Source organism: Triticum aestivum, chromosome 1A, assembly GCF_018294505.1.
Source record: "Triticum aestivum cultivar Chinese Spring chromosome 1A, IWGSC CS RefSeq v2.1, whole genome shotgun sequence".
NCBI lineage: Eukaryota > Viridiplantae > Streptophyta > Magnoliopsida > Poales > Poaceae > Triticum > Triticum aestivum.
This window is the reverse complement of record NC_057794.1, coordinates 384,222,302-384,235,078: the sequence shown is the minus strand read 5'-3', so window position 1 is coordinate 384,235,078 and position 12,777 is coordinate 384,222,302. Positions and strand designations below refer to the sequence as shown.

At 41.0% G+C, this 12,777-nt stretch overlaps 1 protein-coding gene across 6 annotated transcripts; it reads right to left on the bottom strand.

The window, feature by feature from the left end:
* Nucleotides 1-960: 960 nt before the first annotated feature.
* On the bottom strand, nt 961-8,747 carry LOC123052194 (uncharacterized). 6 transcript variants are annotated; one of them, XM_044475317.1, is made up of 16 exons: nt 8,562-8,747; nt 7,346-7,427; nt 7,150-7,203; nt 6,855-7,040; nt 6,620-6,750; nt 6,256-6,534; nt 5,942-6,093; nt 5,262-5,359; nt 5,138-5,158; nt 2,916-2,981; nt 2,707-2,826; nt 2,570-2,624; nt 2,226-2,498; nt 1,946-2,076; nt 1,452-1,496; nt 961-1,363 (listed from the first exon to the last, which is right to left on the bottom strand). In XM_044475317.1, the coding sequence occupies exons 2-13, from the start codon at nt 7,416-7,418 to the stop codon at nt 2,480-2,482; spliced, it is 1,254 nt and encodes a 417-aa protein (XP_044331252.1). In that variant the 5' UTR covers nt 7,419-7,427; nt 8,562-8,747; the 3' UTR covers nt 961-1,363; nt 1,452-1,496; nt 1,946-2,076; nt 2,226-2,479. The 6 variants fall into 6 exon arrangements, with proteins under 6 accessions (XP_044331252.1, XP_044331258.1, XP_044331240.1 ...); XM_044475323.1 differs by having other exon boundaries at nt 8,413-8,736; XM_044475305.1 differs by having other exon boundaries at nt 961-1,369; nt 7,346-8,736.
* Nucleotides 8,748-12,777: the final 4,030 nt, after the last annotated feature.

Sequence of the window (12,777 nt, the reverse complement as noted above, 5' to 3'; positions counted from 1 at the left end):
CTTGTTTGGATGTTTTTTTTCAAAAAAGAAACTTGTTTGGATGTTTTAGCATGTTTGAGTGAAAAAATACACAGGAGGTGCTCCACTCTCCTATGTGAATATTAATTTCAAAAAGTACCATGCAAATTAAAAAAATTATAATTTGGGATATCAAACCTGGGTGCCCGAACTAATCCCGTGTGAAGTTTTGTGGAAAAATATCTGAAAATGTATCTGTGATGAAGAAAATACAGTTCAACCTACGATCCATCCAAATAATTTTCTTTTATACATAGGACTTTTTTGTCTTTTTACTGAGAATTAAAAGCTGTCTTTTTTCTGGTTTGTTTTGAACTTAATACTCATAAAGGGAGGGTGGAGAACCCGAGTGCTCCAAATCCTCTAAAACATTTTGAAGACCAATTTTTGAGTGATCTAAAAGTCACTTCTTAATGCCCTAAATTTTACTGCAACAACATTTTGTGCCCTAAGATAAGGCAGATGCTCTTATGTTGGTTGCCCGCATAAATTACGTAAATAGTTGCAAAGCAACACCGGATGCCCATTTCTGGAATATACCCCACCTATCATGCTTTTATTTTTAGAGCATCTACAACCGAACTCATCAAAATGACCGGGGAGAGAAAGAAAAAAGTTGACCTAATCGAACCCCTCAAAGCCTCCTTAAATATCTATATTGTCCAGCACTACTCGTATTGATCTCATATATGAGATGAGTATAAATGGAGTATATGAGATGAGTATAAATAGTGTATATGAGAGAGTATAAGTGGTGCCCGGACATGTCCAACACATAGGATTTGGCCCTCCAAGGAGCATCTTTTTTCATTCTTTATTAATTCTTTTCTCTGCTTCACCAATCACATGCACATGATATTCTTCACTAATCACATGGATGTGACCAGATGTATAGGGAAAAAATGAGGGACATGGCTGCCTGAAACAACAAATAAGGAGTCAAAACAGACACGGCCGGACACTGACCTAGCACGTCCACAAACATCTGAGTCAAATTTGCCCTGTCCAACAGTAGATGCCCTTAATCTTTGAAAACATTAAAATATGGCTTCCACTAGTTTTCACCATAATGTCAACATAGCATTTACCAACTTCTATTGCGACCCATTAGCATTCTACTTGAATGAGTTAAACCGTGGAGTACAAATATAATCTTTTACCATGACAAATAAATTTGGTTAAGTGTACCGTACAAAACAGCAGTACAAGTGAAGCTACCCCACATCATCAGCACCAAGCACTTATAATCCAGCCGTGCCAAGTTCAGTAGGTTGGCTGCCGGCAAACTATCTCGACAAGTGACTCCACAGGTGAACTCATCCACGATGGCTCGGGCACTTTCCACCTGTCACTGAGTATAATTGTTCAAAAGAGGCCTATTTATGGATAAATTTATGTAACACAGAAAATAGTGTTAAGTCATGTAAACACACCTTTTTTCATCAGCATTGCCAATAATAGGCAAGGCATCCTCAGGCCTACAAGTACATTAAAAGATGTTTCAACATAAAGTAACTGAATTAGCTTACCCTATGATATATGGGAGCTTGACGGTGTCTAAAATTACAAATATCTTAGTATGTCAACTAAGCACAAGAAAAGTGCGAAGAGCGGTACAGGAAAACGCAAGCTGGTGAGGGGCTTCTAACATCAGCAAGATTTGTTGCTCACGGCCTGAAGCATGGTGCCACTAAGTATAGCTCCATAGGTTGGCCTCTGGCTAACTACAGTGCATATATGCTTTCATATAGAGCGCATGCACATACTCTATATTGGAACAAGATGAGGCCCAGAAAATGTTCTGATTCGAGCGAGTGCAAGCAGAAAGCCTCCAAACTATAATGAACTAAAACTTTACTAGGAAAGATATGCCATCAAAAGAAATTGCACGCAATATACAAAAGATATGAAGGTATAGAAAGCGCACCATTGTCCAATAAACTCCCCCAAGACCTTCGAAAGTACACTCGCTGGTAAAAAAGGAGTTCTTTTCTCGCCATAGAAGTTCATACCAACAAAATTCCCACAAGTGTCAATAAGAGGGCCCCCAATCCCAGCCTACCAAAAGGGTGACAACAGGCAAGGGTTACATAGGAAAAGAAAAAGATATTTGTAATAACTTAGATATGTAGTTTGACAAGGTGAAGATACTCGTATTAGTGATTTTCCAGCTGGATATCTGAAATTGCAAGTCTGACACATAATACCTTAGTGATGTTACAAGTGGATATCCGATCTTCATCGCAATCCGATGTGCCAGATTTTTCAGTCACCTTCCCATTTGTGGCCATTAATCTGCGTTTGTCAAAGAGACACCCTACAGCCCTTACAGGAGTACCAGTGGTAACAGGAGGCTGCTGGAGTTCTATTGTACGCGGCGGGATCGTCTCGTCAATGTTAACAAGAGCAATATTGTAATCAAAGTTACAATATGTCAATTTTCCTCTGGCTCGACGTTTATTTAGAAGGCGTACTTCAATCTGCATTATAAGATCATAGTTAAGCATTATATTACATGAACAAAGAAAAACTAGTGAATAGCAGGAACAACCTGCAAGTTATTATGCCTATAAATACACCTGTGCAAGCAAAAAACCTTGCATTTCCTACACCAAGCACAATATCAATTATTAATTATTGATCAAATAAAATCATGGAAATGGAATCAGTGTATGACAGTACAATCACCATTGAAAGAAGCAAGTGGGACAACACTTTCAGACATTTTTGAGGCAACGTCTTTTCCGAGTTTAGTCCATGTATCTTTGACAAAATTCTCTTCAAAAGTATTGACCATATACATGTTTGCTGTTCAAAACAAGCATAAAGTGCTTGAATTAACTTCTAAAATGTGAAATATGAGGGCGTACTCAGCAGAATTCACAGCAATAACTGACCTTGTAACAGATCTGGCAAGGGGTAACCATAGGATTTTGCGGTTTCTTTTACATATTTTTCATGGTCTGACGCAACAAAAAGCAATTAGTGAGCATCCCAGTACTAAGATGATAAATTGCTATCAAGAACTAAACTCGTAGCATATCTGCTGAAGAGTCAGCAGATAATGAACACTAGGAAGCCTTCAAATATGGTGACTACTCAAAAAATAATTCCAATTAGCTAAATACATGTGCTTTCGGCTCCCTGATGCCCCCCCCCCCCTCCCCGATTTGCACGTCATGTAAATTTTTAACTTACGATGTTAGTCAAGAAGAACGTAAGAAAAAATTGTTGTGTAGTGAAATTACAAATATAAAATATACATACAGGCATATTTTTTCTGTTTTATGTTTCTATGACTCATATACTGCACTCCATGCCCATCTGTGTGTCATGAGTCAATACAAGCGTAAATATTTGTATACCAAATGTAAATTCTGAATATAGAAAACCCTGGGTGCAAAATAACTTATTCTGCACCCTGAGAGTTGGCCTTGATTGGCCTAGAGGCAAGCACACAATTACACAAGTCGCCGGCACACGTACGAGGCTAGCTCAGAGTATTTTCCAAGCTATACGTACTAGACGAAGCTAGCTAAGCAGCCGATCTCCCGCTGGCTGGCTGATGGCCACAACACGAACACACGAGGTGGGTGATGGGCACATGATCTTGTCGGTCCTGTTTATTTTCTTTCGTTCAATCTCAACTCTATTAACTTACTGACTTGTTGTATACTACTATCGATCGTGTACAGGAACTGGTTTTTTCACACAAAAAAGTACAAGCACTGACTACAATATTTATCGTACTGACTTGTGTATACTATCGATCGAGTATGTACTGTGCCATGTACTAGTATTGATGTACACCGGCCACCCTGCTAACCCGTGCGCCCTGCCGTTGCCAAACGCGCTGCCCTCAGCCGCCGTATGCCTCCGCACAGCTGAACCACGCACCTTGCCTGCTACAATTTTGCTGGCCCCATGCCGCTCGCTGCGCGCCACGCCGCGAGCTGCATGAGATCTGTGCCCTCTAACATGTCCGCATCATGTCCTCGCGTGCAATTTATTATGCGCCGCCGACGTCTTTATATGGAAGTACTGAAGCAAAACTACATCCAGACAGAGTCGTATAATGAAGCTAAACTACCACATAACAATTTTAATCACATATCACATAAGGGGTAAATAGGTCTTTTCAGGTGTCATTTAACATCGTTAAGGCTCCAAATGGATAAAAGTGTCATAAAAGGCATAAATTTTAGACACAGTGTCGGATAGGGAAGAAAAAGTTTTTCGGTGTCAAATAGGGAAACAACATTTAAAACAGTGTCATTTAAGGAATTTTCTCCACAGATAGCTGCAGCTAAGGCACAAATACAATTGGTTGACGCGGAGGTGGGTTTAATGAGGTTGGGTGCAGCAGGGAATAGTGTTGTCGGCATCTGAGGCATGACCTCTAGCAGCATTGGGATCAGCTGAGCTGCATTGTGGAGCTCCCGCTCCAATCATTTCCCCAAACTTAACACTGTAAATGATGGGACTGAACCCACAACCATGCCACGTGGACTTTCTCTCGTAGCTTCAGCAAAGCATGGGCTTGCACGTGAGCCACCACCATTTGGGTTTCTACTTGGGCCATCCTAGTGGGTTGCAGCATCCGGCAATCGTCCAGGTTAGGACACAACTAAAGCAATCCAATCATCTGACCCCAATTAGATCAATCCGGTTGTCTGCGGGGCCACGTGTAGGCTCTCCATCTTTGGCGTGTCCTCATCCTCACCTGTAGCGAAAGAGTCTGAAGAGCTACATTTCATCCATGTGGGGGCACATTGGCTGCAGCAGGATGAGCTACTGGTCAAGGGGTCCATCATAGTTGTTATGTGCACGGATATAGAATTATGGAATATCAAAATAAAAATATAATAATATTTAAAGAGAAGAAGAAATGTTAGACATGAAAGAGGTATGATTGGAGATAGAGATCAGATCTGTATCCTTTGGATTATATTACTAAGAGATCATATGTATCCATAATCAATCAAGCAATGAGAGTTCATCTATCTGTTATTCCCCAATCCCTTACCCGTGCTATACGTACGCATGGCAGTAGTTACCCATTTTAGAGCACACAACGTATAATAGTAGTATGCTAATAACAAGTAACCAGAAAACTAACCTGGGTTCATCGTGAAGAAACCTACAAATAATTATTGATTCGAGACATTAGAACAATATGATAAGGATGAATTGCTGATAGTGCACAATGCAATAGTTCTAATTAGTCAGTGTGTTTTGCTCACCCTCCTGATAGAAGTTACCATGTGTAGAAGATTTACATATCTCCCTCGTGCCCGTGCTACTTCCTATTGTACCATCGCCCTCTTGCTTGGTTTCAAGCCTGCAGTGCAATGTAGTAAAAACTACTGTGGTTAATTCAGAAACTAGATACCGGAGACCATACAGGAAATGAGGGCAAGATACAACGAGGAAGTAGAGCCAAATGGTTACACATATGAGATATCTCACAAAAAAAACTGAAAATGAGGAACAAAATCTCTAGGGACGTCTGAAATATAAGTTTGTCCATATTCTGGTTTGAATAAGAAACTAGCAGTACTACTCATTTACGAAAATATATTAGCGCCAGCATGGAACCCAAAAAACAATCTAGTTCAGGGCATGTACAACAGATACTAACAGGGCAGTTGATGTGGGTGTAAGTATCCAGGTAATGCCACAACCTATTAAGCTACAAGGAGAAACGTTTACAGAAGCCAAAATATACAAAAATACAAGATAGGCAATGGGCCAGCATAGTGGGATATACTATGAAATCTTGAAAGCTGCTTGGCATGCAAATTGGATGCCTTACAATTCAAATTGGGAATGTAAGACAGGGAAAAATAGGAGGACAACTGGACAAGCATGGGCCAAACAGAAAACTGTATCTTGAAGATAGTGCAAGCCTAGATATACATACCTGAGTATCCCAGAATGCTCCATGCATTTTAGAATTAAATTCCTTGGAAGGCAGGGAGTAATCACTTTTTGGGAGCAGTCCCCCATTTGACTATAATAGTTCATGCCAACAAAATTCCCATCTATATCAATGAGGGGGCCTCCAATCCCAGCCTAAGACAGATTCGAAATGACAATCAAGAAAGACAAAAATGCAGTTTTAATGTCTTGCAGAATATAGTTTAGTGCTTACAATACTAGATTAAGCAATTCATACCATGATAAGGTTATTTATTAGGACAGCGTAGTAAAACCAGATAGAACATAAGAGCTCACCGTAGTGATTTTACATGTGCTGAACATAAGCTTGTGGACTGTACCATCTAGAGGGCCAATCAATTGCCCACTTTTGGCCATTAATTTTTCTGAACTGGAAGAGCACCATAACGCTACTACCTCACTGCTAGACTTAAGTGCTTCATCATGATTAAGCACTAGCCTGTGATCTCCTTCACAGACAGGCACATGCTGGGTGCTGACAACAGCAATACCATAATATGAATCATAATACACTAACTGCCCATCAAGAACTCCATTTGGGAAGCTTACTTCAATCTGCAGTGATAAAACAGTGATTATACTGAACAATTAGCGCATATAATATAAGGGAGAGGAGTAGAGAAAAGTTCGCAGCGCCAACCCTGAAATTATCACTGGCCATCCTTCTACCATCTGATGATGTACACAAGCTTAATGAAGTCAGAAACCTTGCACTATTAGGATCTGGGCATTCGATGCATACACCTGTGCATTCAACCAGCATGGTATCTCCTACAGAAATCTCATAATATCAGCCACTGCGGTTGATGTATAAATCATAATCTTATAGAAGTAAATCTGGTAGCTAATGTGCATATATATAACAGTATAATCACCTTCGAATGAAGCAAGAGATACAACAGTTGGTTTGAAGTTTGAAGCAGCAGCTTGTGAAATGAGATCTTCACTCAAGTGACGTTCATCAGTTTTACTAGCATTGACAGCCGCCAAATTATCACTGATCTTAGTTTTACCATCTGACAATGCAATGGAACTTCCAGTTGTGCGTTGCACTGTATCTCCTACAGGAATATCATAATTTCAACCAATTCAGTTGATTTATGAATCATAATCCTAAAGATCTGATAAATAATGTGCATATAAAGCAAGTGTCTTTGGTGGGTTTACTACCGGCACATTCACCAGTTTCCGTAGAATTGACAGATTCCACTTTGGAGATACTACCTGAACAGAAAGGTATTGGTTAATTAGAAATATAATGATACAACAACAGAATGGCGAGTTCTTCAACATAGTTATGCAAATACATGCATGCAAGAAGGTAAAAGGAGGAAGTGGCATGCAAAATTTGGAGGCAGTGACTCACTTGACCTAAGTACTCTCTTGGTGGCATATTGTACTTCATTCAAGCCTCTCGGCCTGCGCTTGTCTCTTGGCATCTTTCAAACCTTGAATAGATGGAACAAAACCCAGTCATCCAAATCCAAATACCAACTAATCAGAACTAATAGGGTATATCGTTGACGAATCCATTACACACTCCGTTCTCTCATGGACAGTATATTGACCTAATGTAGTTCAAACTATCGTGCACTTCCACCGTTCTAATTTAGGTGGTGTGCACGCATTTGAAAATTCAGATTTGACCATCAATTTGACCAACTAAACATGGGTTATGTGTTAAATGTTGAAGCTTAAGCCTGACGACAGTTTCGTCAGTTAACTGTAGCATTTCAGGCTGTTGTCGACAACGGCTAGTTCTCTGTCAGTTAACTGTTTAGGATTAGTTTTGCTTCAGCAGAATAATCGGTCAGCTAGTTGAGATAGTCGTCGAGCTGATCCAGTTAGTTTGTAGGCTGGTGATCGTGTATCCGTGGGATGGCGTGGAGATAACGCATGAGGCACGGCATCCTCGAGGGAGTGGCTCAGCGATCGTGGGATGGCACGATCAGTAGGCTTAGTCATGTCCTGATTTTGTGGTTTTCAGTTAGCCTGTAAGCAGCTACAAATAAGGAAGGGAAAAACGAAAAGTAGCATAAGTTGTGCGCTGCGCAAAATCCTCGTGTTCATCTCTCTCTGTGTGTGTTCGTGAGCTGGGTTTCACCACTTAGCCCTTACATTAAAAAAACAATATCAACAAATTCGCAATCATAAAAAGATTTCAATGATATAGTTTTTATGACACATAACGCATATACTATTGGCCAAAGTTAAATCACAAAAAAAGAGCCCGGCATGTAAATAGCGATGCAGGGAGTAAACATTTATCGCAAACAACACTATAACGTATAAATCAGATAGTAGTAGTTGCAGATCTAACGCGTATGGAGTTCAGTGGAATCCATAACATTTTTTAGGAAATTAAACTGTTATACTCGTACTCCAACACACAGAAAAAAAACTGCGATAAAGTGCTTGGATTGGATTGCTTACAGCTTAATAGAAGGCCACCACAAACATTTCCAAGCAATACAATCAGTTAGGGTTTCGCGTCGAACAAAACAGCTTAATCCAAGCCGGGATAGATCTCCAGACCACGCTAGTACAAACGAGCGGAGGAGACGCCTATGAGAAAATAATACCTCCACAACTTGAATAGGAAGAGGAACGCGCGTGCGAATCCGCTAGCCGCCGCTGTATCCGTCGTCGGGAGGGAAGGTCACCTCCTCACGAGCGCCCCGATCTTAGGGTTGAGCGGCTTTTTTTTTTTTGACGGGTCTTTCGGTGGGTTGAGCGGCTTTCGGTAGGGATGTTGGGCGGCAGTTGAGGAGGATGGCAATTAGTGGGCCGTAGAGTGACATATAGCGGGCTGAGAGGCTTGGCAGATTGGCGGACAGTGATCTTCTCTTTCTTTTCTTTCTTAATATTAATATTAATATAACTAGGTAAAAAAATTGCGAAAAATAATATAACTAGATTTTTTTTGAGAAAAACTGGCCAAGCCTTTATTGATCATCTAGAATGTTTATAGGTATTACAATTGGGTCATGCTGGATACCCAACCACAAATGCCTTCCAGCAGGAAGTGAAATACCAAATCTAGCAAGTCTATGAGCCTCATAGTTCGACTCCCGAGGTTTAAAGGAAAAAATTACAAGTCGTGAATAAGTTGGAGGTTTGTAAGATCTCTTTGATGATAACGCCATGATCGCCCCAGCTCTCTGATGGATATGATTTACTACCTGCTTACAGTCTGAAGCAATCTGTATATGATTCGTTCCCAGGTCCAAAGCCAAAGCCATGCCCTCTCTACATGCTATTGCCTCTAGTGTAGTTGGATCCGTCAGCCCCTCAATTACCAACATGGAGGAACCCAAATAAGTTCCATCCCGATCACGACATAAAGCTGCCGTTGTTCCAGTGTTTGCTCCCTCCGAAACTCCAGCGTCTACATAGATCTTCACAAAACCCTCTGGGGGTGGGACCCATCTTGGAGCCTGCCTAGCATGCCGATGACTTGTATTTCTTTGTGTCTCTTGCACCGGCTCTAGCTGGGCTAGGTCAGCTAGATAATTCAGCACAAACCTGTGTGTCTCATGTGGACTTTGATGTATTCCTTCATGAATAAGCTGTCTCCGAGCAAACCAGATTGCCCACAAGGTTACTGTCAATCTAGTGAGTGTTTCACGATCCAAGGTTTCCATCATGAAGAACATCCAGGCTCTCGCCGACGGCTCAGTTGTGGCAATCACATGATCCAGCAGATCGTGATCTACAAGAGACCACACACATCTTGCCATGGTGCACTCAAGGAGGCTATGTCTCCACGAGTCCTCGGCTCCACATACATAGCACTGATCATGGTATGACATTTTCCTGTTCTTTCGAATATCTTCTGTAGGTAGCGAATTTTTGGCCAATCTCCAGAGAAAGTTTTTGAGTTTCGCCGGGACATGCACGTTCCATAATGTATCCCAAGCCTTCTCGTTTGCAGCCGTGTCAGAAGATCCTCCTCTACCTTCTAGCTAGTCCTCATGCCTCCTTTTTATATCCACTATCATCTTGTAAGCAGAACGTACAGAGAAGATACCGTTCTTTTCAAAGCCCCATGACCAGAAATCTTCCATATTTCTTGTACAGATTGGTATCTTCAGAATGGCTGCTATATCATATGGGAGGAAAACTTCACCTAGTAGAGTTGTGTTCCAGCAAGCATTGTCGCGATCAATCAGCTCCGCCACCATCATCGGGGGATCTAATTTTAAAGCAACAATGGGCCTCATATTTTCCTTCCTGGGTAACCAATTCATATCCCAAATATGACTTGTATTTCCATTGCCTATCCTCCGGACTAGTCCAATCTTCATGATATCGCGTCCCTCTATCAAGCCCCTCCATATCTGGGAGGGATGCCCGCCAATAGTGGCAGTCAGGAGATCACCTTCCGGGAAGTACACCGCTTTAAGGATTCGAGCACTTAGTGAACTAGGGTTTTCCAAAACTCTCCGGGCTTGTCTTGCCAAAAGCGCCAAGTTAAAGATTTCAAAGTCGCGGAAGCCCAGCCCCCCCCCCCCCCATGTACTTTGGCATGCTCATAGAGTCCCATGACACCCAATAAGGTTTCCTCTTGCCCTGTTTACTTCCCCACCAAAAGGCTTTAATCATTGAAGTCAATTGTTGGCATAAACCCCTCGGAAGCTTGAAACAAGACATTTAGTACACCGGAATAGCTTGTGCTACTGATTTAATAAGAACCTCCTTCCCAGCTGCTGAAAGTAGTTTCTCCATCCACCCTTGTATCTTGTTCCATAGTCTATCTTTAAGGTACTTGAAGGCGCCATTCTTTGAACTCCCAACGTCAGAAGGCATGCCAAGATATTTGTCATTTAGCTGCTCGTTGGGAATTTGCAAGGTAGTCTTAATATTAGTTCTTGTGGACTCCGGGCATCCCTTGCTAAAGAACAGTGAACACTTATCCTTGTTAATTCGCTGGCCAGATGCTCTAGCATATATCTCCAACAATTGAGAAACCTCCTCAGCTCCCTCAACATTTGCTTTAAAAAACAGCAGGCTGTCATCTGCAAACAACAAATGGTTCACCGGCGGAGCTGATGAAGCCACTTGTATTCCACCCAGATTAGATGACTGAACTCTAGTTTTTAAGAGGCACGAAAGGCCCTCTGCTGCTAGCAAAAAGAGGTAAGGTGATATAGGATCCCCTTGTCGAATTCCACGAGTAGGCTCAAATTCTTCTAACTTCTCCCCATTAAAAAGAACTGAGAACGAGACTGAGGTGACCATACCCATGACAATATTCACCCATCTGCTCGTGAACCCCAGCTTTAACATGATTTCCTTCAGATAACTCCATTCCACCCTGTCATAGGCCTTCATCATGTCAAGCTTTAGTGCACAATGCCTGTTTTTTTGTGCCTTATTCTGCTTCATAAAATGCAAACACTCATACGCAGCAATTATGTTATCAGTAATAAGACGGCCTGGTACAAAGGCTGATTGCTCCTCAGAGATTATGTCTGGCAGCACACTCTTCAAACGATTAGCAATAACTTTGGATGCTATTTTGTACAAAACATTGCATAAGCTGATGGGACGGAACTGTGTAAGAAGCATGGAATTTTTTACCTTTGGTATTAACACCAAAACCGTGTTATTGATCTCACGGGCACTTTCCATGCCTTCCACAATTCTAAGGACAACTTTGGTCACCTCCTCAGAACAAATATCTCAATGTTTCTGAAAAAATTGTGCAGGAAAACCATCCGGTCCGGGGGTCTTCTGAGGTGACATTTGAAACAGCGCAGTTTTTACTTCCTCGACTTTGTAGGGAGCGTTCAAGACATCATTCATTTGGCGTGTCACTTTGCGCGGGACTGCATTGATAACCTCTTGCATATTCTCTGTACCTTCAGAAGTGTATAGAGCCGTGTAGAACGCCTTCGTCATCTCCTTCATCTCCTGATTGTCTTCTGTTCTGCTCCCGTCTGATAATTTAGTGGCCCAGTGGTCCAACACCATATTGACTAGCAGACTGCCCGTGCGTTGCCACGGGCTTTTAAAAATTTATATTGGTTGCATGTCAAATTTATATTCGTAGAAAGATAACCAATAACAAACGGAAAAAAATGGAATCTAATTCGCTTGCAATGTACTTCAATAAAAAATGTAATTTGATCCTATACACCTGATGCACAAAATAAAGAAGGTGGTACAAAACATTGAACACTTTATACTACACTGCATTACAAATGATAATAACACTTGAATGCCTTTTTTTAATTCTTAAAATCAATTGCCTCACGAGAGCATGTGTATTGTTATTATCCATTAATTAAAAACACGTGATGGATTTTTTTTCCTTTAAGCAAATGTTTCAAGACGTTACAACCAGAAACTTCATTGCAATATGCAATTGGCTAGCAAACTATTACATAATATGGATTTAGGCGCTTGAAACCATACAATTTACCGTTTACAAATTATTGCAGCAAAGACATCTTCTAGAACATGCTACTCCTACCTCTCTTGTGACAGGTAGATATATCAATCCATGATAAAGTTTATTCTTTAAAATTTTAATGGCATTTATCTTTATTTTTATAATAATTTTCCAGTTTTGTTTGAGTTATGTAACTTCATATTTTGTGTATCAGCTCAAAAGGATTTTCACATAAAACCCAAAAGGAAATGTGTGTGTTGTAATATGAGCTTTTTTAGGGGTTATTGTAATATGAGCTGACATAAAAGGGAAGCGAGCAACCGAAATTGCATAGGAGCACCTGCGGGCTCAACCCCCTCATATCCCACCATTGAATATGCATTGGGATTCACACCACTATA

Bases quoted from the DNA above. Each gene is read 5' to 3' on its own strand.
- LOC123052194 (XM_044475317.1), bottom strand. From the start codon at position 7,418: ATGCCAAGAGACAAGCGCAGGCCGAGAGGCTTGAATGAAGTACAATAT. The intron at 7,204-7,345 runs GTGAGTCACTGC...CTTTCTGTTCAG, and splicing joins CAAGAGAGTACTTAGGTCAA to GTAGTATCTCCAAAGTGGAA. The intron at 2,827-2,915 runs GTCAGTTATTGC...TGTTTTGAACAG, and splicing joins CTTGCCAGATCTGTTACAAG to CAAACATGTATATGGTCAAT.